Source organism: Eurosta solidaginis, chromosome 4, assembly GCF_040869045.1.
Source record: "Eurosta solidaginis isolate ZX-2024a chromosome 4, ASM4086904v1, whole genome shotgun sequence".
Classification (NCBI taxonomy): Eukaryota; Metazoa; Arthropoda; class Insecta; order Diptera; family Tephritidae; genus Eurosta; species Eurosta solidaginis.
This window is the reverse complement of record NC_090322.1, coordinates 163245750-163271751: the sequence shown is the minus strand read 5'-3', so window position 1 is coordinate 163271751 and position 26002 is coordinate 163245750. Positions and strand designations below refer to the sequence as shown.

Genomic DNA, 26002 nt, shown 5'->3' with positions numbered 1-26002 from the left:
AGATACGGAAACCAGACCGGTCTCTTCGAGCGTTCGATATCGAACTGAAGTATCGAACCGACGAGTGTCGACTATCAAATTACGGAAACCCACTCCAACTCCCGCCTAGTAACGGTGGGCAAGTAACAAACAGTTCGATCTCGGAAAACTTCTCACATGTGCGTTAAATAGGACAACTGCTTGAGAGTACGGTTGTTTTTGGTATAAGAACTCCCCAACTTATAAGAACTTTTGCTTCGATGGCAATATTTTAACGTGTTCCATTACGCTTACACAACCAAGAATTGTTGTTATTCTTACCAAAAAAGAAAGAAACAAGTTGCCGCACTGACGGTAGTCTAACATTCAGTATCTGGTCGAGCTACTAACAATTTCTACTTGGTATTTGAACCCTGGTGGATTTTAAGCAGAACTTCCTACAATTTTCACATACAATGGATATGTAGAAATTATGCCCTGCTTATGATATATGTACATAAAAAATAAAAAAATAAATGTAAGGCGCGATAACCTCCGAAGAGATCTAAGGCCGAGCTTCTCTTCCAATTTGCGTCGTGCTCCTCTTGATTTTCCCTACAAATTGGCCGGACGGGACCTACATGATTTTATGCCGACTCCGAACGGCATCTGCAAGGCAGATGAGTTTTCACTGAGAGCTTTTCATGGCAGAAATACACCCGGAGCGCTTGCCAAACACTGCCGAGGGGCGACCCCGCTTAGAAAATTTTTTCTTCTAATTGAAAAACCTTATTTCTAAAATTTTTGATGTTGCTTTGCCCGGGGTTTGAACCCAGGGCATCCGGTGTGATAGGCGGAGCACGCTACCATCACACCACGGTGGCCGCCGATATATGTACATATTGTGACGAATATTGGCATCACTAAGCCGATACTAAGCAGCCACTCGTATGTACGTAAACAAATCAATCATCATTTACACACATATGCACATACAAGGCAAGGTAGAGATACTCACAAACGCATGTAATCATCAGCCGAAGTAGTACTCACATATACACACGCATATGGCTACAAACTACAAATATACAAGTATATGACTGGTAACCAAGCATGAAGTTCACGAAATTACTAGACCTTAGGAGAAATGGTTGAACGAGGAAACCGAGAGTATAAAAGCAGCGCAAGCTGAGACATGACTAATTAGTTTGATTTAAACACGCAATTAGTTGTCAAGTATAAGTGTTATTGTGAAGTACTCTCAAAGTAGTATAATAAAGATCATTTTGCATTACTGAATATTGGAGTTATTTATTCGACAAATTAGCGATTCGAACGTTTCAAATAAGAGGGATTACCTAAATTCGTTACAATATGTATGACGGTACATCATTGTATAAAAAAATCAAGACATCTCCTTGACCTAGATTTTAATAGCCCAAACTGTGGTACGGTTTAAAGTTTTTAAATATCCTCTCTAAGTTTTTATGATTGAAATACAATCCTGCTTGTTCTTCAAATACATCCCTAAGGGCATTACCGCGGTTTTCGCACATCAACTAAACACTGTACAAATACATTTGAAAAATACCCTGTACATTTGTGTTTCAATACCCTAGGGATATATGGGTTTGAAATGTATTCTAATATGTAAGTTAGACCTCGGCTTATGCAACAGTGGAGATTGCACTTAATTTTGTGCAGTGTTTCCTGAGTGATGCGAGTACAAACATACAGAAAGAAAGGCAGACAGACAAAAATTCTAAAAAACTGTTGATTTGGATTAGGCGTGTAATAAAGACCCCTCCCATAATATTTTTTCATAAATATCTTCAATGTACAGACATCGACTTGTCCGAACTTTATTATATGTAGAGATTGTCATGGATACTGCCAGGGAAAAGTATTATAGTATTATTTGACTTTTTTTCGACTTTGATTATTAAGGTTTTTTCATGACCTACTAATTGAATTTGATTGTAAAATTTTCATGTATACCCTGTCCGACCCAAAAATGTCCGCTAAAAACGTTGGCGATAACAGTTTAAAAAAAAAAGTTTTTAGCGGACATTTTTGGGTTGACAGGGAAAATTATTATAATCTCACGGTTTTATAATAATAATTTATTTGAAATTATATTAAGCGATACAGAAAGAGTTTAAATTATGGTAAGAAAAAATCTTCGACTGAAAAAAAAATATGACAAAACATTTTTTCTTCATAAACTTGAATTACATAGATTGCTACAATGTCAACACCCCTTCTCAATCATGTAATCCTAGCTTACAATATAAATTATTAAATCTGCTTGTGTTTAAAGCTTTTTAAATAAATCTGCCAACTGGTCTTCGGTATTGATTGCAGTCAGTTTTATCATGCCCTTTGCAGTCATGTCTCTTAGAAAATGATGTTTTGTGCGTTTAATTTCAAAAGTGTTTGCCATTCCAATGCATCCGTTATTATCTTCAAATATTTCTATTGATTGATCTGTGATTTGTTTTAGGTCATTCAATAAACCATGTAACCACACTGCTTCAGTTACTGCCGCACTCAATGCTATGTATTCTGATTCGCTAGAAGAAAGAGCAACGGTCGGTTGTTTCTCACTTATCTAAGAAACCGTACATCCACATACTTGAAATACAAAACCGCTCACTGATCAGTCACATCACTTCCCCAATCTGCATCAGCGAAACCAATAAGATGCCTGTTAAGAGTTTGCTTGAATATCAACTTCTTTCTTTTGGTGCCTTTGAGATACCTCAAAACTCTCTTTAGGCATTGCCAATGCTCTTCACTTGCATTCTGCTGATATCTCCCCAGCAAATTGAAAAACAAATATCCGGTCTTACACAAAGCATAATGTCCATTAGGCTCCCTAGCAATTCTCTATAGGGCTTGTCACAGCTGGGTTTTTCTTTACTTTGCAATAGTTGTAATCCTTTTTCCATAGGACTTCCCACAGTAATACAGTCTTCCATTCCAAATTTTCTCAATACTTTATCAATACTAGCTTCTTGTGATAAAGTAATATGATCACCAAAATTCTCAATCTTAATTCCCAGAAAATATTTCAATTCTCCACTGACATTTCAAATTATTCATTCAAAGTCTTTTTCAACCAGTTAATAGAAGCAATCGGCTTAGCAGCAATAAGGAGGTCATCGACATACATTGTTACAATTAAGAAATCCCCATTAGAAAATTTCGTGTATAAACAATAATCATGATTTGACCTTGAATCCAATACTTAACAAATGTTTATTAAATTTTTGGTTCCAGCATCGTGGTGGTTGTTTTAACCCATACAAAGATTTACGTAGTTTGCACACTTTGTCTGGTTCTACTTCAATGCCTTCTGGAATAGCCATATAAATATCTTCTTGCAATTCACCATGTAAAAATGCTGTTTTTACATTTAGTTAGTGAAACAACAAATGCTCATGTACACCAACTGCTAGCACAACTCTAATTGTTGTAAGTTTGGCTACTGGAGCATATGTTTCATTGTAATCAATTCCTTCTTTTTGCAAGAAACCTTTTGCTAAGAGACGTACCTTGTAACGAGTTGGATTGCCACTTTTAAGTGGCTTAACATCTTTCGGGAGAGATACTATATCCCAGGCATTATTTTTGTACATATATTCCAATTCCTCATCAATAGCTTTCATCCAACAACTCACATCACTTCTACTTTCAATTTCTCTATATGTTTCAGGATAATCTGTAGGAGTATAGGCAGCCGAAGTAGCTCTATACACAATAAAATAATAAAACAGCTTACGTGAAGTTCGGCGCTCTCGTTCACTACACTCAGAAGAAACTTTCTCCCGATTAAAGAAAAATGGGAATGAAATGGCACTTAAGACATTTTTTCCTCATTCGCATGGCCAAATTTCTTCAAAATGAGGAAAAATTTTTCAAATTGAGGAATTTTTCCTCATTTTGAAGAAATTTTGGCCATGCGAAAAGGAAAAAATTTCTTAAGTGCCATTTCATTCAAGTTTTTTCTGAGTGTACGCCTAAGAGTATGCTCATTTGGAACATCGTTATTCTCTGAAGGAATTTCTTCATCATCATTCTCATTTACAATGTCATTAAATGTACATATTTGTTTCTTCATTTTCCTGCTCTAGTTCATGTTGCTGTGGCTTTTGTTGTTGTTGTTGCTGTATCATCTCTTCGCTGGAAATTTCTCTGCGTACTGGAACACAATCAGAAACCCCATCTGCCACGAGAACCTCATCATCCCTTTCCCCGTCTTGCTCGTGGTCGCGTTTAATACGTACTTCTTTATTTACTTTGTTAAATACTTCCTCTTTAAACAGGAAAACTGATTCATCGAATACGACATCTCGTGCAATTAATATCTTCTGATTTTTTATGTCCCACAGTCTGTACCCATTAGCAACATAACCAATCATTACTGTCTTACAGCTCTTCGAATCTAACTTCTTCCTCTTCTGATTGGGTATCCATGCGAATGCCTTACAACCAAGTATACGCAATTTACTTACATCTGGTTTTACACCATACCACATCTCAGTTGGTGTAATGAAACCATCCAATGACATTGTTGGACTACGATTTATGATATATATACCTATATATACCGCTTCACACCACATTCGCTTTGGCATGTTAAATTCAATCGACATTGATCTAACTTTTTCCAGCAAAGTCCTATTAAATCGCTCGGCAACCCCATTTTGCTGATGTGAATAGGCAACCGTTGATTCCACTTGAATCCCCTTCTTTTTGTACCAACCTTCTTGATCATTGGAAAGGTATTCCCTGCCTTGATCAATAGTTAATTTCGATATAGAGGTTCCAAATTTAGCAGTTACCACAGCTTCATATTGCTTCAACATTTCAAAAATATCGGACTTCTTGTTAATATTATAGACGAATGCAAAATGCGTATAATCGTCTATAAACGAAACAAAGTACTTTAATCCATCCCATGCAACAGGGTCAAATGGTCCACATACGTCAGAGTGGATCCTTTCAAGTGGCCGTTTAGCTCTAACACGATGTCCATTGAAAGAATCTCGAGAATGTTTAGCTTCAACACAAACATCGCAATAATTTAATTTTTCTCTATTTACTTCTAACCCATTTACCATTTGCTTGGTAATTAAATCATCAAATGCTTGTTGGCCAATGTGACCAAATCGTTTATGCCAAAGTTTAACCTTATCCTGATTACACATTAATGCTGAAGAGCGTTCATCGTCACAAGAAGAAGTAGAAGACCGCTCAACCTCTATTTCAATTTCATACAACCCATTCCGTAGATGTGCAGTTGCTAAGAGTTCTCCATTCTTTATAATATGTATTTGCCTTGCTTTAGCAAAATACTACATCAACACCGGCATTTGTAAGTTTTCGAACTGACAACAAATTGTCCCTTAACTCTGGCACATACAAGACGTCTTGCATAATAAGCTATACCCCTTTATTACTCAACCCACTGATTTGCCCTGAATATCTAGCAATTAGAGTCTGATTATCTTTAGCTACATCAATGAGAACATGGTTATCCAATTTAATTAGATTTTTATAATACCATTTCTCATTAGCCATATGGTCACTCGCTCCAGAGTCAAGTTTAAATTTAAGGTTTGAACCGTACGCTTTCTTCAAATCGTTTCCACGATCGGCAACAAAACAAATACTATTCGTTTTTTTGTTATTTACTGCGCTTCTAGCTTCAACTTGCCTTGAAACTTTGAAGGCTTTCTCGCGTATTTCTTACTACTGAATGCTGTCTTCTCAGAATAATCCCTTTGATGACGATCAGATAACTTTATCTCTTCTGCCAACAATCTTTCTTTTACAACACTAACCGTCAACTTAGCATCACTTAAGTTTTTCAAAGCAGTCACAAGCGGATCAAATTTTTCCGGTAACGTTAAAGGTAACTGCGCCAACAGATCTTCTTCATTGATTGTAGCACCCGCCATCTTCAGCGTCTCACCAAATTTTCAAAAATATTCAAATGACTGATCTCATAATCGTCTTCCCTCATGCGGAGCGTTGCTAGCTGCTTCCGCACCAACAGCTGGCTCACAATTGATTTTCGTGCAAAACTAATTTGGAGATTATCCCACATTTCTTTAGTCGTTGTCTTGTCGCGAACATAGCCCAAACAATCGTTATGAATAAATCCAACTAACAAGTCCTTGGCCTTCTTGTCCTTCTTTAAAAATTCTGCCTTCGCCGCTTCTTCATTTGGAGGAGAGCCCGTTAAAACTTCGCCCAAACCGAGAGCATCAAAATGGATTTCGACACGGAATCGCCAGTCGTCGAAACAATTACCATTAAACTGAAGTATCCCGTGATCTTTTAGTTCGCCCATAACCTTTTATAATCTCACGGTTTTATAATAATAATTTATTTGAAATTATATTAAGCGATACAGAAACAGTTTAAATTATGGTAAGAAAAAATCTTCGACTGAAAAAAAATATGACAAAACATTTTTCTTCATAAACTTGAATTACGTAGATTGCTACAATTTCAAAAAAAAAATTTTTAGTAGATCATGAAAAAAACCTTAAAAAGCAAAGTCGTTGCCGACAGGAGAGTAGAGCTTACGATTTCTTCTCGAACACAAGCGAGATTTTCGATACCCGAGAAATCAAAAACTCGACTTCTCGCGAGATTCTCGTGTCTAGAAGTCCTCGTAAATCTCGCGAGCTTCTCGACATTCTTACTTAATCGCTGTATGCACAGTATTTATACACTTGTTTTTTTTTTTTACTTGTGACTTTTTTGTTGATTATATTGCTTCAATGACATTTAACTCAAAACATATTTATTATACATCATGGCGGAACGATACAAGGTGGCAGCATGGTGACATACCTACAAACATAAATAAAAATTCCATGTACTTTGTTTTTGTAAATTCGATGGACAAATGTCAAAATCGTACTGCGCAGGAAGTTGATGTATCAAATCAAATAAAAAAAGTTTATAATCAGCTGTCCCATGCTGCCACCTTGTATCGTTCCACCATGTTATACATATAATTTTGTTTGCAATATTTTATTTTTCAACGAGACATCAAGAACCCGTCTTCTCGCGAAATTCTCGAATCTCGTAATTACTCGTAAGACTCGCGAGCTTCTCGACATTCAACTTAATCGAGCCTTACGAGTAATTCGAGATTCGAGAATCTCGCGAGAAGGCGAGACTCGCGAGAAATCTCTTCTCGAACATGTTCGAGAAATCTTGAATGTGTGTGTGTGTGTATGTGGGAAAAAAATATTTTTGGAAAGATATCTAGAGATGTGGTTTCTTTTCCAGCCATGCGACGCTGCTGTACATACGTTTATTTTATAAATTATTTTTTATGAATATATACAAGCGCATGCGCAGCTACGCCCACAACCGGCACATTTCTTTACTTACATCATCTATACGACACAGACCAATAGCAGCATTTTTCTTACAGCCATGTGCCAACTGTAGTAAATCTAAAGCGATACTATTTGCAGTAGTCATAAACTGCGAAGGAGTCACGTTTATTCACGTACTAAGATGTATTATTATAGGCGAACGTTACACACTAATCGCAGGAAACGACAGCAGCTGACACTGTGTGACAATAACCGTGATTAAGTTTGGAATTCTCACACTACATTTAAATTAATTTTTTTACAAAGCCAAAATGTAGTATACAACGTTAATTTTTTAAAGCAAAATCTTAAGATTTTTCAAAAATAAGATTTTTAAGTTTTCCGAAATCAAAACTACCAATTTTTGAAAATAATAAAAAAATGTTAACAAAAATGTTTGCAAATTTATAGTTGTTACAATTTTTGTTTACTTTTGTTAAATTATTTTTAGAATTCCTTTTCTTTTCTCGATTTTTTGATTTTTTTACTAACAATTCGAAATTTGCCTTTAGTTGTTGTTGGTTGGAGCGCACTTAGTAAAGAAGACAAGTTATTTGTCGTTTGTTATGTTGTTGTTTTATCTCTTGGCGGCTTTAGAAACTTACAATCGCTTGTCATTATTTTAAACATAATTTTGCATTTAAGTAAATTTTTTAGTCCATTCTGCAACGAAGCTGCGCGTTTCTTTTGTTAATTGTATGCTGTTGTGGCGGTTTGCTGGATTTGATTTTTGTTTGTAGTTAAAACAGCACAGTCAGGGAAGATCGTTGTATTTTGTACAAACATGTTTGCAGTTGAAGAAAAAATTATGAAAAACAAATTGTTGAAAATATGCGCACATACAATGTGTAGCGAACAGACAAGGACGTATCTAATCGACCGCTAAGCGAAGGATTACCCTATCTTGGTTGATGGATTGAAAACGATATATTTTGGCAAATGGTCTATCTAAAAAAAATCAGTTGTTCGACATAAATATTATGAATTTTCACTGTTATAGAAACTAATTCTAAGACAGGCCATATTTAATGAAGCAAAAATTGCAGATAGGACTTCTGCAAACACGAATTGCAGGGTCCTCGCAAGGGTGGCAGGGGGGGAGGGCGAGGTTCAAACCCCCTTGGGCTTACGACGACTGAATTTTTTTCATAAAAACTGGTGGATGGAAGAGTGCATTTGTTGACTGATAGCCAATAAATATGGCAAGTTTTTCTCTTTACTCAACAGTAACACGCAATGTATTACTTCATCTACTTTTTTATTCTTTTATATATGTTTTTCGCTTTATATAGAGTATTTTTCAATGAACTTTATGTAATTATTACTTTTGTTGTACTATACAAGATTGCATTGTACTAAGGCGTTGCTAATGAAATATGAAATAAATAAAAAAAAAATCCTTCATTATCGGATTGCTTCCCGTTTCTATTAATTTTTATCGCAAAACTAGTCTTGACAATAACGGATGCTTACTATGAGCAAGTCAAAGACAAATAAATTAATTTTTTTTTGTAATAAAAGATACATTTTGTTTGGGATTGTATTTCGTTCTAAGAAACTTTAAGATTCCTAAAGACTTTAAGAATCTAATAACAAATAAAAATACTCTTTCATTTGTGATTTTGTGAATGCGTAATTCAAATCATGCGACCCTGACCAACAAATGCTCCAAACGTTTGCTTAGCTAGGATGGACGTTCTCGGAGGGGTAATCAAAATAGGGTAATTTTCACTCAGCCTTCGACGGCATGTTCTTATATAGTAAAAAAAGAATAAGATGATAAAAAATATTGAAAAGTTAAGAAACTATTGAAAGCAGAGTTGGAAACAATTTATTTGAATGACGAATAAAAGATAAATAATTGTTGCCGGTTATTTTTAAATAGTAGATAATTTTGATATTAGAAAATTACAAAATTTGTACATGGCGATGGTTACTAGGACATGTTTCTGAATTTGACTTCTTCATCAGCTAGCTTTTCGGGAGCTGACTTTTAAACTCGAAATCTCCAACATTCATACTTCATAAACGTGTAATGGCAGATGCCTCTATCCACTTAGCCAACGCTTTGGAATTTTTTCTAAGTATTGCCTATTTGCTCCTATTCCTTTTTATACACATTCAGGTGCATACATATTGTGATGAAGATTAGCATCACTAAGCGATACTAGCATCACTAAGCCGATACTAAGCAGCCACTCGTATGTCCGTAAACAAATCAATCATCATGTACACACATACATACAATGCAGGGGAGAGATACTCACTAACGCATGTCATCATCAGCCGAAGTAATATTCACATATGCACACACGCATATGGCTCCAAACTACAAATATACATGGATATGGCTGGTAACCAAGCATGAAGTTCACGAAATTACTAGACCTTAGGAGAAATGGGTGAACGAGGAAACCGAAAGTAAGCAGCGCAAGCCGAGGCATGACTAATCAGTTTTGATTTAAGCACGCTATTGGTTGTGAAGTTAAGTGTTATTATGAAGTACTCTCAAAGTAGTCTAATAAAGACCATTTTGCATTATTGAATATTGGAGTTATTTATTCAACAGTTTAGCGATTCGAACAATAGAAGAAGGTTTGGAATGAGCGGAATTTCCCTAAACTCGTTGCAATTGGTGTCAGAAGAGGAATTGTTGAATAAATTCCGATGATTTCGAATACAACTTGGACATGGCAAAGTTAAGTGAATTAAGGATCCAGCAACTGAAAAAGGAGTTGGAGAACCGTGAATTGAATACAACCGGCAATAAGATCGAACTTCAAGCACGGCTACGAGAGGTAATGGAGAGCCTGTCGTCAGACGCGACTAAAATACCAGAATCAAGGGGCTGTGTAGCGCAACCCTTCAGGTTGTCAACCCAATATATAGCTTCTCCAAACCCAATTGTCAACCTCACCTATCCGCGGCGAATCCTGTTTCACTAACAGACGAGGCTCTGGCGACCCCAAGCTCCTCATGGAGTTTGGGAGTGGGGAGGGAGGGATGGCCTGAAGGTTTAATGTGGCCATATAAAACGTTCCCGAGATGGTCGGGCTAGCACCTTAATGGTGCTGTGTTACCGGAGCGTACCGGATCTGTATCCGGCAAAGGACCATCACATCGATAACACTCCCCAAAGCCTTCGGGGAGTAACCTTATTGCTACAACAACAACAACAACAGAGGTAATGGAGTCGGAAGGAATTAATATGGACGAGATGTCTTTCATCCTGATGGGGACGAAACAACAAAAATTTAAGAGAAAAACGAAACATCGCAGACAGTTACGAGCACAGACTTGAACACGATTTTGGCTGCAATATCTGCTCAAACATCGACAGTGTCATGTCAACTGGCAGAACAGAAGACATATATAATATCCAAGATGGAAGCACAGGAGGCACGCATTTCAGAAATGTCGTCGCAAATGTCATCTCAGCTGGAATCGCAGGAGAACCGTATAACATTGAAGATTGAAGCGCGTATTTCAGAAATGTCGGCACAGATTACATCAAAGATGGAAACACAACTGAAGCACGCCATGCGGAGGTAGAAAGGCCAGATTGGGTGAACACAATATTGGAGGCACTGAAAGGATCGCAAAAGCGGAGTGAAAGAGTTATCAAATGCTTCAAATGCGGGAAGCCAGGTCACATTTTGCACGTCATTGCGATCTTGATCCTAGTGGTTTCAACAGCATGGGTGGTCTTAAGAACAAAGCTGGAGGAGATGAGCAAGAGCGATTCAGATGTAAAGATCGAGATCTAGCTCCAGCTGTGGAATGTCCCGTTATCTCTGTAATCACAAATTGAAAGAAAATCGAGCAGTCTTACTGTCAGAGGAAATGTGGATGGCAAGGAGCGTGTACTGACTGTAGATACGGGCGGATCTCATTCCCTAATCCGATCTGATTTGGTCAACAGGAGAGTAAAGCCATTACCTGGAGCAAAATTGCGTACGGTCACTGGCGAGTATAACCAAGTCCAGGGAGAAGTGATATGTGAAGTCTTAATTGGAAAGGTCACGGTTCTACACAAATTCGTTGTGGCGGAGATGGTTGATTAAGTCTCATTGGGAGTGGACTTCTTAGTTGACCATGACATCAAGATCGATATGCAGAGAAGGATTATGCGCTACGAACAAGGATGTACCACTTAACTTCAGTTTGGTGAAAGGGTTCAGCAGTAAGCGAGTGCTGGTGGAGGAGATTCGACAGAGACCACAAAAGTCAAAGAAAATAGATCGGGCAAAGGTTGATGGAACGAATGGGCCAAACAAAACAAAACCGAAGGTACCTGCGAGAAAAACGCACTAAAACGAACGAGAGAATTTCCCAGAAAGAATGCAAGGGTGGTTTCAAGCCAGCGGGCACTACTGTTGTGAAACGTCAAAACGATACTGATTATGCAAATCCAATCCGTCAAGATCAAGCCCGTTCATCGGCCAAACAACAAAGTTTGCGGGAACGAACCAGGGCAATGAGTAGTAAGATGAAACACAGGTTTGACAAGAACAACAATTCGGAAGGTTTCTTGGAGGGATATGGTACTGTTATACAACCCTCACCGGCGGAAAGGTGTGCGATCCAAATTTTGGTGCAGTTGGGAAGTCCTGGTTCCTTTGGAGAGGCTAGCAGCATTTAGATCACGAAATTTGTCTGATCGGGACGATCAGACTTAGGTGGAGGGCAGTGTGACGAAGTAATTTTTCTCTAAGTATTGCATATTTGCTGCTATTCCCTTTTATACACATTCAGGTACATACATATTGTGACGAATATTAGCATCACTAAGGGATACTAGCATCACTAAGCGATACTAGCATCACTAAGCCGATACTAAGCATGCACTCGTATGTACGTAAACCAATCAATCATCATGTACACACATACATACAAGGCAGCGGAGAGATACTCACGCATGCCATCATCATCCACATATCACATATAACACATATATGGCTACAAACTACAAATATACATGTATATGGCTGGTAACCAAGCATGAAGTTCACGAAATTCCTAGATCTTAGGAGAAATGGGTGAACGAGGAAACCGAGAGTATAAAAGCAGTGCAAGCTGAGGTATGACTAATCAGTTTTGATTTAAGCACGCTATTGGTTGTGAAGTTAAGTGTTATTGTGAAGTACTCTCAAACTCTAATAAAGACCATTTTGCATTATTGAATATGGGAGTTATTTATTCAACAGTTTAGCGATTCGAACATTAGCAGAAGGTTTGAAATAAGCGGAATTCCCCTAAATTCGTTACAATATGTATGTATACTATATATTTTTTCATCCAAATTGTGTGGAATATTTTTAGGCCCGTTCAACAGAACTTTGATTAATAACATTGGATTTTTAGCAGAGCGTTATTAGCAATGCGGTCAGCAGCGGATCAAATTTTTACCCGTTTTGAATTTGTATTTTGCAGATTAACAGTGCCACCGAGCCCTAAAGTAAAATGTGAAAGTCAGGACCAATGCGGGTTTAAACTACTGTTAGCTTTGGCAGGCCTGCGGCTGTCGGGTTTGTATCGGAAATGTTAGTACCGAAGCATTTCGGATTTATACATAAATAGCAAATGACAATCCACAATTGTAACATTTTCTTAGGGAAGGTGCTGATTTTTTGGTAATAACAGCAACAGTGAGTAACAATAGTAATTATAAGAACTGGTACAGAAAGTTCTGCAAATATAGAACTCCCTTCAAATTGTTTAGTAGTGACAAAGTAATGAAACATTTGAAAAAATTTTTTTTAATAGGTGTTTCAAGACAATTTAAAAAATATGCATATTATAGTATCTGAAGTCAATAATCAGAATGTTAGTTACAAAAAGTTGGCAAAAATCACAGGATCATTCTATGCCACTACCCGAAGAACGATTTTGCGCTTCAACAAAGGTGGATTGTGAGAACAAGCCAAGAATGTCCGCCGAAAGCGATTAAAAGACGCCCAGTTGGAAAATAATGGTTCTATCCCTAATTAGGAAAAACCAAACACGTAATGGATAAGTAAGAGTTTAATCTATTACAGTAACCAAAGTTGTGACGCATGTCCCCTGGGGAGGTTGCTTTCCTTAACTGTGAGTTAAGGGTAATTGCTTTCGAGAAAGGGGTTTACGGATCAATTGTTGGCATAGTAATTTGAACTTTTTGTGGATGTCTCTGAGGGCCTTAACGGAGATGATTTCTTAAGTTCTTCAATCAGATGTCTTTTGGGATGCCCAGGTTTCTGCGTATTCAACAGAAACCGCTCGTTCAGCATATCATTTCTCTCTTTGGGGAGTATTCTAGCCTCACTGTGTAGATGATGACCAGACGTGTAGATGGCGACCATATTGAAGTGGCGTCGCATGCAATCGGCAGGCCGATGAATTTATAAGTGAATATGGCCGAATCTATGTATGTGCCACCAACTACTACCGACGAGGTACTTGAGGCACGCTCGCCAAAATGTAGGTTCTGATCGAATGTCACACCCATTATTTTAGGTTGTAGGACAGTCGGTAGCGTGGGAACAATTAAACATATTCAATGGAAAGGACTGTTGTTGTAAGTAATCGTTTGGCATATACGTAAAATATTGTGACGAATATTAGTATCACTAAGCGATACTGGCGGCCACCGTGGTGTGATGGTAGCGTGCTCCGCCTATCACACCGTATGCCCTGGGTTCAACTCCCGGGCAAAGCAACATCAAAATTTTAGAAATAAGATTTTTCAATTAGAAGAAAATTTTTCTAAGCGGGGTCGCCCCTCGGCAGTGTCTGGCAAGCGCTCCGATTGTAATTCTGCCATGAAAAGCTCTCAGTGAAAACTCATCTGCCTTGCAGATGCCGTTCGGAGTCGGCATAAAACATGTAGGTCCCGTCCGGCCAATATGTAGGGAAAAATCAAGAGGAGCACGACGCAAATTGGAAGAGAAGCTCGGCCTTAGATCTCTTCGGAGGTTATCGCGCCTTACATTTATTTTTTTTTAAGCGATACTACCATCACTAATCCGATACTAAGCAGTATGTACGTAAACAAATCAATCATCATCTACACACATACATACAAGACAACGGAGAGATACTCATAAACACATGTAATCATCAGATGAAGTAGTACTCACATATACACACGCATATGCCTATGCGAGAGACTATAAACTACAAATACAGACGCATATAGCTGGTAACCAAGTAGAAGATTCTAGAGGGAGAGGCGTCCAGACATTTTTGGAAATATGCGGACAAGGCAACAGAGAATATAAAAGCAGAGCAAGCCGAGTAGTCAGTAATCAGTTTGATTTAAACACGCTATCAGCTGCGAAGTGAAGTATAATTGTATTACTCCCAAAGTAATCTAATGAAGACCATTTTATATTACTGAATATTGGAGTTAATTATTCGACTTTTTGGCGATTCGAACGTTTGCAGAAGGCTTCAAATAAGCGGAGTTTCCCCAAATTCGTTGCAATATATTTTTTATATTTCAATGTTTTTCAAAAGAGTGGTCAATCAGATATTTATAAAAATTTGGGATGTTTATCAAAAGTTTATTGAAGAATAATTTATTCGTGTATAAATTATCTTTGAGTAAAGTCCTCTCTCGGCAAACTAAAATCATTATCTACAAGTCACTTGTCGTACCCATCCGGCTGTATGGTGCAGACGCATCGACCATGACAACAGCAGATGAAGTGGCTCTGGGAGTGTTCGAAGGAACAGTTCTTCATCGACGACGAGTACCGAAGAATATACAATGATGGGCTGTATGCGCTTTACGCCGAAGGAAGAGGGCGGCCCCTACTCTGCTTGAAGGTCCAGGTGGAAAACGATTTAAATTCCTTTGATGTGACCACTTGGCGCCAGTTAACTCAAAGAAGAAACGACTGGAGCGCCTTGTTGGACGGCCATAACCGTTTAAACGGTTAAGCGCCAATTAAGTAAGTAAGTAAGTTATCTTCGAATAATTTGGTTACAATAAAATTTTATTACTATACTTAGCTAAATAAAAACATAATTCGAATTATGTCCAACTCTGTCGAGAAGTAAAGAAAATATTGTCAGTAATTGATCAAAAAATATAAGTTTTAAGATACATAATCTAAATTCTATTAATTATATATGAAACAATGTAAACAAAATTGGTTCAGTAAAATTATTAAGATGGAGGGTTTATTTGAAGCACGGTTGCGTGACTTCAAATCATGTTTCTATTTAAAAACCGCTTCTAAACCGCGTCGGAATAAGCGAACCGACACTTTGAAAGAGATTTGGAAAAGAGCAACACAGAAAAAGTTAAAATTTTAATTTAAGGATGTCCCTATTCATCCAAAAATGTTCATTGTGTAAGTTTGCTGGGCTTGAGACCCGCCGCGTAATAATCATTTTCTATGAAAAAATTTAACGAACCTCCTCGGATGAGAACTCTCTTTTCGGATGACGACTTGCGAAAAGCTTTTAAAAATTGTAGTTTTAGTATCTCGCCATGACTTACATAAGAATGTAAGTGCCTTCGAGAAGCCACTCACGAAACCAACTGCTGATAACTTTTCCAGTTGGCTCTCACGCCTACTCACTGGGAGCAATCTCTATAAGCTCGATGCAACTATAACCAAGCAGGCAGTTAAAAAGTAGCGCTCTCTTAAACACTCGCTACATGAATCCGACAGCAGAGCAAGGTAGAGAGCTCAGGGTTGGCAGAAACAGGTAGAGGATCTCCCTTGATGCTCGTACTTGGGGTCAGTTATCACAAAATAGAAATGAATGCGCCAATTGAGGAGTTTGGTGCAAAAAGGGATCAAGGATTGCTTTTTGCGGAAAACAGCTCAATAGGAAGAATAGGTGCAGTTTTATATCTAAACCAAATATTTTTTTGTGTTAAAAAAAAATTTGTTACTCAAACTCCCATACTGTGTGCATCTCCATATAAGCCATGTAAACGTCTCCCGATTTCGCTGAAATTTTATATTTGACCCTTTTTACAAAGGAACTGGGACATACAAAAAGTTTATTGTCGTAAATTGACCGTGGCGAATCCTGCTTCTCCGCAGTCGATACATTGGCGACCCTAAGTTCCTCATGGATCTAGGGGATGGAAGGGCGGTATGGCATAGAAGGTGGTCATACTAAATCGTTCCCGAGATGGTCGGGCTAGTACCTTAATAGGCTTGTTACCGGTATGTACCAGATCTATATATTCGGCAAAGGACCATCAACATAGATAACACTCCAAAACCTTCGGGACTGACCTTATCACTAAAACAACAACAAAATGTTAAAAAAACTACAACAACAAAACTGCTATATAACCTCAAATGTTTGAAACACGAAAGGTTCGAAACGTAATTTTCAAAGAAGATCCCTTTTTGCACGCAACTGCTCAATTATTAAGCAGAACATGAATTCTCCAAGTTAGAGAAACAAATATTACGCAAATTTAAGGCCAAAAATTGCAGGTTTTCGTAATGTGTTGACTCTTTGGTGACCCGGTAACCGGTATTCAGAGCGTACCCAAACTGTGAGGGGAACACTTCTCGCCATTACTAAAGAGTTAAGAAGATAATGAAGCTGATGAATCGTAGCAGACAAAAGAAGATGCCGCCAATGGCTTGAGTAGGGCAAGTGAAGGATTTGCGCTTGCCCTTGACTGATGTCAATTCCCGAAGAAAGTGACTGTGCGCATTTTCGAATTCGGGCAGTATGGCCTAGGCCCTAAACAGTTACCGCAAATTAAAGAAAAACAAAATTATTTTAATACATAAATATATTTCAGTGAGGCACCAAACACTTTTGGACGATACTATAAGCGATATACATATGTACATATGTATGTATAATTGACATCGAAAATTAGCTTTGGAATTTCGATCGGTTAATGTATCGCCTATTGCATATCTCTCATTTGTTTGGTGCTTTAATAAAAACAAAATTTTAAATCGAGATATAAGGGAAATGATAATATTGCATATGAACACGGAAGGACAATGGGCAACATATACATACATACATATGTATTGGTATTAATAAGTAAGTTATTTAAAATCATTTTTGAACACCTTACCTGATACGAATGCGACTGATGCTTCTCAAAGTAGCTGAAAATATTTAAAAAAAATAAAATTAGTAAATTAATTTGTTTTTCAAAAATTGATTTGAAGAAAAATTTTAATTTCATGTTTAAAAAAAGTTTTTACGTAAAAACACAAAAAAGTCAATAAAAATGGGACTCAGTAAAGATTTCAACGAGTTGTTCCATTTTTACTTAACTTATTTTTTATACTCAGCTGAGGAGAGCTCACATAGTAGTTAATTTTGTTCGCATAACGGTAATCCGTAACGGCATAAACTCATCGAGATATGTAGATATAGACTTCTATATATCAAAATGATCTGGGCGAAAAAAGAAATTCATTTAGCCATGTCCGTCCGTCCGTCTGTCCGCAAACACGATAACTTGAGTAAATTTTGAGGTATCTTGATGAAATTTGGTATGTAAGTTCCTGGGCACTCATCTCAGATCGCTATTTCAAATATCGAAAATTTCGAAAAACCGAAAAAGTGCGATAATTCATTACCAAAGACGGATAAATCGAGGAAGCTTGGTAGGTGGGTTGACCTTATGACGCACAGTAGAAAATAAGTAAAATTTTGGACAATAGGCGTGGCACCGCCCACTTTTAAAAGAAGGTAATTTAAAATATTTGCAAGCTGTAATTTGGCAGTCGTTGAAGATATAACGATGAAATTTGGTAGGAACGTTACTCCTATTACAATATGTGTTCTAAATAAAAATTAGCAAAATCGGATGACGAACACGCCCACTTTTTAAAAACAATTTAAAAGTCAAATTTTAAAAATCGGCGAAATCCGACTATGACCACGCCCACTTTTTCGATATCGAAAATTTCGAAAAATGAAAAAATGCGATAGTTCTATACCAAATATGAAAAAGGGATGAAACATGGTGATTGGATTGGTTTTTTGACGCAAAATATAACTTTAGAAAAAACTTTGTAAAACGGGTGTGACACATACCATATTAAGTAGAAATAAATGAAAAAGTTCTGCAGGGCGAAAACAAATCATGGCAGGAATACTGTTCGTGGTATTACATATGTAAATAAATTTGCGGTACCCGACAGATGATGTTATGGGTCACCCTGGCCCACATTTTGGTCGATATCCCAAAAACCCCTTCACATATACAACTAAGGGCCACACCCATTTAAAATACTCATTAACACCTTTCATTTGATACCAATATCGTACAAACCCATTCTAGTGTCACCCCTGGTCCACCTTTATTGCGATATCTCGAAAAGGCGTCCACCTATAGAACTCCCTTTTAAAGTACCCTTTAATACCTTCCATTTGATACCCATGTCATACAAACACACTCCAGGGTTACCCTAGGTTCATTTTCCTACATGTGATATTCCCTTATTTTGTCTCCAAAGCTTTCAGCTGAGTATGTAATGTTCGGTTACACCCGAACTTAGCCTTCCTGACTTGTTTGTACTTCGTTTTTACGGACATGTTTATAAGTTTTTATTTATTTTTTTGGCCGGCCTTTCAAATAAAAGTCGAACTCAACAGCAGACAACAGCGGGCGGGATGGCCTGGGAGGTTTATTGTGGCTATATTAATCGTCCCCAATATGCTCAGGCTAGTACCTCAATGGCGAATGTTACCGAAACGTACCGGATCTATATACTGCAAAGGACCATCAACATAGATAGCACTCCCCAAACCTTCGGGGAGTGTCTTTATCGTTAATACCAACAACAGCTTGTTCCAGCTCCATCTCCTTGGAGAGATGAGGCGTCATCTTCGAAATCTGTTTAATCCAGAAAAATACGAGCATGCACGTCAATGACATCAATAAAGGGTCTGTAAAATTCAAACTTCACCAGGCAGATGCGTTTCTCTAGCTCAAATCGGACTTACGTACTGTGCCTTACCTATTTAAACGAAAAGCTGACATACCCAAAGGGAATAGTTGTTGTTGTAGCAGTACTTCGCCCATCCAATAGATGCGACCACTCACTTATTGCCATTAATGACCTGTAACGAAAGTCCGAGGAAACTTGCAGTTTCAATAGGGCTGGAGAGAGATTAGGTATTAAAGGCGTTGGTTTCACATTGCAATTGAAAACATAGTTGTTGTCATGTGGGCACACATTACACTATTATTGTTGTTGTGTTAACAGTGCTTCGCCTCATTCCATGGGCACAACCACTCAAGAAATTGTCATCAAATTATTCTTACGGGAGTCTGAGGAAGCAGGCAGTTTCAACAGAGGCGGACCATAGGGAGATTGGTTAGAGGTGTAGGTTCCACATTACAATTGAAAAGATGATTGGTGTCACGTGGGACACATCGCATGTAGGACATACATTACGTGTCTCGGGATTGATTTTGGACAAGTAAGAGTTTAACCTGTTACAGTATCCAGAACGAAGTTGACCCGTGTCTCCCTTGGTAGCGTGCTTTCTTCCTCTGCAAGAGTAGGATATTGCATATTGATAACAGGGTCCGGCCTTGTCTACTGAAGGATACATTACAAACTGTCGGCAAAAGGCGCGCCGCATTTTATCGAATCCTATAAAGTTTTGTTGTTGTTGTTGTTTTTGTAGCGATAAAGTTACTCCCCGAAGGCTTAGGGGAGTGTTATCGATGTGATGGTCCTTTGCCGGATACAGATCCGGTAACACAGCACCATTAAGGTACTAGCCCGACCATCTCGGGAAAGATTTATATGGCCACATTAAGCCTTCAGGCCATCTCTCCCTCCCCACCCCAAGTTCCATGAGGGGCTTGGGGTCGCCAGAGCCTCGTCTGCTAGTGAAACGGGATTCGCCGCTCGAAGGTGTGGTTGACAATTGGGTTGGAGAAGCTATATATTGCGCTATCATTGTGTTTTGTCGGATTGGACAAGGATTTGACGGTTGGCCACAAATTACCAACACCCGCAGAGAGATTGCAGTTCTTTAGATGCTCTTCCCATTTGGCACGTTTGTGTTTATTTACCAGCTGCATGATACCTAAGTTGAGATTCCCAATATGGGGTCTCTAGGGTCGAGTTGTCTCGCCAAGTCACGTTCTCTTGCAAAGTTTACAGCTTCAGCCGAGAAATGGGGTATGATTTCTGGTATTCTACCGGCTGGAATAAAGTGTGGCGAAGGAAGTGATGACCTTAAGGAACACACGCTCGCCTTGCCGTACATCACTAGGAATGCAGAGAGCAGCAAAAGATTGATTTGTGAAATTAATAGCTTTTTTAAATTAATAAGAGCCCGCTTTTCAGAGGTGATAAATTTAGCAGTTTACTGTATTGAAAGGAGTATAGGCAGGTGGTATCGGCCATGGCATGAACTGCATTGGACCTATGTCGCGATCATAAATATTCTTAGCTGGCGTACGGAGCACATGGTGTTGGGAAGTAGGAGTTGATGACTCCTATTTACCCGAGTGCGCGTGTCTGAAAAGAAGGAATGGGACGGAGGTAAAGGCTGGTACTCGTCCACCATTCTGTCCATGCCACTTAGATTGTAGTGATAAGTTGAAGCGGCCGTGTCAGCTGGAGGCGCCGTTGGCGCTAGCAACAGCGGGCAGTTAATATGGCCTGCTGGGCAGCGTTGCTACTAGAAGGTGGCAGAGATACGCTTGAGCGTGAACCGCGGGACGTCCTTGTACGTGAACAGCGGAAAGCCACAAAATGTTTGAAGAAATTTCGGGGACGATGAACGTTGGGCTCTAACCCAGAACAATCCGAACGGTGCAACCATCTTTTACACGTGACACTGGCAAGAGTATGAACGTCTGAACGTCCTGTTCCGACATATGCCCTGAGCCATAACCTGGGACCGGGATTAGGTTCAATAGCTTCCCAGAACAGGAGTGTGTGGACCAGTCCAGCTGCATGGAGCTGATCCGAGGATGGCAAATTGTGGGAGGGACGCAACAAATTAAATGGCGTTACACTGACAGCATTTGGGTCGTGGGGGTTGATATTATCGTTCTGGTTACTGATCGAAGTTGAGCTAGAGTGACGCGCGTCTACCTGGGGAGGTTACCGTCCACAACTGCTAGTTTAGGGTATGCGTCTTTAAGAGGGGGGTTTCTCCTTTTTATGGATGTCTCTGAGGCCCTTATCATGCTTCTTTTTTCATACGGCTAGATTTGTAATAGTCGGATTTCTTCATAGTGCTTATGTGAGGCTGGGACTCTTTAATCAGATGTATGTTGGGATACCCAGGTTTCTGGCTATTCAGCAGAAAGTGTTTGTTCAGCATTCCATTTGCCTCCTTTATGGAGAGTATTCTCGCCTCACTGTTGAGATTATGTTCTGGAGACGTAAGATGAAATCCCGTGACAATTCTGTGAGCGGAGAATTGACAGGCCTGCAGTTTCCTCCAGAGTGTTTCTTTTAGGCTCGGCGACCATATTGGGGACGCGTAGCATACAAGCGGCCGCGTTTATAAATGGTTATTAGCATTTCTTGATGTTGTTGCATCGATTAAGGCAATCCCCGAATGTTTTGGGGTCTGTTATCGTTTACCTTTGGCGGATATAGATCCGGTACGTTCCGATAACAAGCACCATTGACGTACAACCCCGACCATCTCAGGAACTATGTAATATGACCACCATAATGAACCTTCTGGGCCAAGTTTACGTTGTTGTTGTTGTTTTTGTTGTTGTATTAACGATAAAGACACTCCCCGAAGGCTGTGGGGAGTGTTATCGATGTTGATGGTCCTTTGCCGGATATAGATCCGGTACGTTCCGGTAACAAATCATCATTAAGCACCATGTTAGCCCGACCACATCGGGAAAGATTTATATGACCACATTAAACATTCAAGGCCATCCCTCCCTCCCCACCCCCCAGTTCCATGAGGAGCCAAGTTTACGTCTTAGTTTCCTACGTTGGATTGCTGGAGGAATTTGGCTGTTGTTGTCATCGCCACGTCTCATTTCATACGTCACTGCAACAAAAACCACTTGCCGACTACCTAAAAATCCGAACCAATTTAGATCAGAATGTTTAATGTGCACATATTAATCGGTTCCGAGATGGTCGGGCTGGTATCTCAATTGTGCTTATTACTGGTACGTAGCTTATATATATATCAGACAATGAACCATCAAAATCCTCCAGCGGGTTAGGGGCTTAGAATATACCCGCGGCTGGTATGCCTGTAAGATTGTAGTGCCATAGTAAATTGCATTAAAATAAATTGTAGATGGCAACCCTCTTTAGAAATGTGCAAGGTGCAACCATACATCGGATGCACTTGGCATCACTAAAATTGTTAGAGTCGAGCAACTCGGAGAGTTTCTGATTGGCTGAAACTGCCGTTGCTCGACGCTATGATTTATTTCGACGCCATCATTAATTTCGTTGCTAAGCAACGTAAGAAAAATATGCCAAGCCGCAGAGTTGCGTTAGCGGCCGTTTTTAGTTTGAAGTGAACCGGCAGATGCGTTAGTACGCGAAAATAAAACCCGCAATCAAAAGAGTTACATACGGAATATGTAACTAGAAAAGTTGTAAAACTAGAAAACTCAATTGTGCAGAAATAAACTTTTATTATAGAATTAAAAACTAAAGGTTCTAAGTGGAAACTAAAAACTAAGTTTAAACTTAAAAACTAAAAACTAAGTGCACCACTATAATTAACTAAATGTGTAGAAAGAAATAAAGTGCTTAAATAAACTAAATATACTTAAAACTAACCAAATATTTAATTGTTCAATAAAGAAGGACTAAGAAGAATTTTAGAAAATTTGGAAAAGGCGTGTGCGCCTGGTTCAGTGCGAGTGTGCGTGCCGAACAGTATTTTCCGGATCCGAAACATGGATCCTCGATATGGCGACCGTGACAGGACTCGTGGGCCGAAGCCCTGTAAATGCGGCGAGTGGGCATTAGGAAAGCCTCCCAACAGGCGTGGGTGTAACAGCGATTAATGCGAAAAAACCCACATAAAATTCACAAAAAAAAAATGATTGAATAATTAACAAAAATACATATACATACAAAAAATATTACAAAAAAGGGTTAAAATCAAAAAAAATTACAAAAAAAATATAAAACATTAAAAACCATTACAAAAAAAATATAAAAATTTGAAAAAATACAAAAAAAGAAACAACAAAATTTACAAAAACCCTTCAAAAAAATTTAAAAACATTGAAAAATCTACAAAAAAATACAAGTTTAAAATTCTACAAAAATATAAAATAAAAAAATAGCACAAAAAAGGGTTAAAATCAAAAAAAAATTACAAAAAAAGTACAAAGATTAAAAACTATTACAAAAAATTTTAAAAATTTGAAAAATCTACAAAAAAATACAAAAATTTCAAAACCATTTCAAAATATTATAATATTTAAAATCATTACAAAAAAAATATATATAAAACTGAGGAAAATATACAAAAAATTTAAAATCATTAAAATCCAAAAAAATATATAAAAATTAACAAAAAACCTACAAAACGAAATCAGCGCAAATATGGCAGTGGTGGTGGCTTATGGCAGTGGCTAGTGGAAAAAAAAAATTTAGGTGAGACATTTAAAGAAAATATATATACGTATAACACAAAAACTTAATAAAAACGGAAATAATAAGAAAATTGCGGAATTAATAATAAAACAAAAACTAAATGGCAGCAGAAATAATGTAATTCGAAAAAACTAAAAACCAAACCTTTTGAATAAACTGTACACATTTCTTAGTGGAAAAGAAACAAAAAACGGCACTAGCCACGCCATTTCAATAACGGCACTAGCCACGCCACCATCATAACGGCAAACCACCGTACATCAACAACACGAACAAACGGAAGACAAGTGACGCCATCTAACGACAGCAGCAGCAGAATAACAGCACCAGCAGCTGAACATCAGGCACAGCAGGTACAGCAAACAATGAAGCAAGTCCAGCATCAATTGGTATGGTGTGCGAAAATTTTTATTATCTACATTATTATAAAATAATATTTTTCAATTTTTTATATATAACTATTTTTCAATTTCAAAATATTTTTCAAAACTTACGAACATATTTTAATTAATTAATTTAATTAAATAAAAAAAAAAAAACAAATTTCTTAATCCACTTACCATACTCATTAAAATGTAAACACATTTTATTTCACTTAATTTTCCCAATTATTCAAAAAGTTACTTATACTCTTACTACTTACTTACTCATTATATTCAAATTTAATTTACATACATATAATACATAAATTAATTGAATTTCACATACTTTAGGTATATGGGTAAGATTTTGGGCAGGCACTGTGGGACAGGGTCGGACAAAAACAAAAAAAAATTTTTTTTAATTTTTCATTAATTGCTTCTAGTTTTAGTCCCACTCTGCCCTACAGTGGGCTCCATCAACGCAAAAATACAAAAAAATTTGGTTACTTTTCGTAAGCGGTGCGTCCGCGTAAAAACATGATATAAATTTTTTTAAACCCCGGTGCGTCCAAGGACATTTAATGTACAATTTTGGAAAGATGCGGTGCGCCCGTATCTATAAAAATAAAACCATACAATTTTGATAAAAGCGGTGCGTCCGTTTAAAGCCTGTACAAAAATATTTGCCATTCTATAATCTTTGCATTTAAATTCAAATAAAATTATAATTTTTGCCATACATTTCAAATACAAACATTTTTTTTCACATTCTGTACAATTAAAAATTCTTATATTTCAATAAATATATTCGTAAACAATATCCAACATCTTTTAAATTGCATGTGAATTCCAATTACACTTTCCTTTTTGCATGAAAAATTTTCAGCTAATTCCAATCATTGGGTTTGGATTTACGGACAACAAAAGCGTAAAGTAAATATTTGTTTAATCTTTCTTTTCAATAACTAATCACTATGTTTAGTATTTCAATAAAATTCACTAACTAAAGTTTTTTGCTATAAAATTCACTAACCAATTGTATAATTATAACTAAAATCTAAAAGCTTTCAAAAATACATACTTTCACAAATTTCTTTTAAAATATTTTCATAAACTTCCTTTAAAAATACTTTCATAATTTTCTTTTGAGCTCAACTCAACTCGTTCAAATTTAATTTCCTTTAAATACAATTTCTATTCAATCCTCATAAACAAATTCCACATATCTTGCAACAAAAAATTTTAATATTTTGTCTATTCGTTTCAACACGTATGTACCTAAGAAACGGGAAGGTAGTTTCTAAAAATACCCATCCGAGTTCAAGTTCCAAAAATTCAGAGCAAGATTTAGATTCCAAAAACTCAGAGCAAGATACAAATTCCAATAATTCAGATTCTGATTTATCTTCAAGTGCATCGTCAGCTGATACCTTAACAAGTGAACATAATTATAAATTATCCCTGAGCGCAGACTTTTTAGGATTTGCTGATCAACCTGTAATTCCAAATTCTAGTTTTTCTATTCTAACTCAGGTTCTTAACGTTACAACCATGGCCACAATCGAGGAGAAAAAATCGCTTATTAATACTTGTGCCTCGATTATGCGAGACAACTACAGTGGAGACCCGTTAGCACTTGGCTCATTTATAAATAAAGTTGAAAGTTAATGGAAGTATTCTCTAACGAAAATTTAACTCCTACTTTTATTGC

At 37.6% G+C, this 26002-nt stretch overlaps 1 protein-coding gene across 3 annotated transcripts in view; it reads right to left on the bottom strand.

Moving 5' to 3' along the window:
* wcy (WW domain-containing adapter protein with coiled-coil wacky) overlaps nt 1-26002 on the bottom strand; it is an 81073-nt gene that overhangs the window by 30800 nt on the left and 24271 nt on the right. For 2 of the 3 annotated variants that reach the window (XM_067783608.1, XM_067783609.1), the window contains exon 2: nt 17419-17452. In XM_067783608.1, coding sequence (XP_067639709.1) covers nt 17419-17452 — 34 coding nt within the window. Of the gene's footprint in view, nt 1-7377; nt 8062-17418; nt 17453-26002 lie in introns of those variants that run through there. The other variant, XM_067783607.1, reaches the window with a different exon arrangement.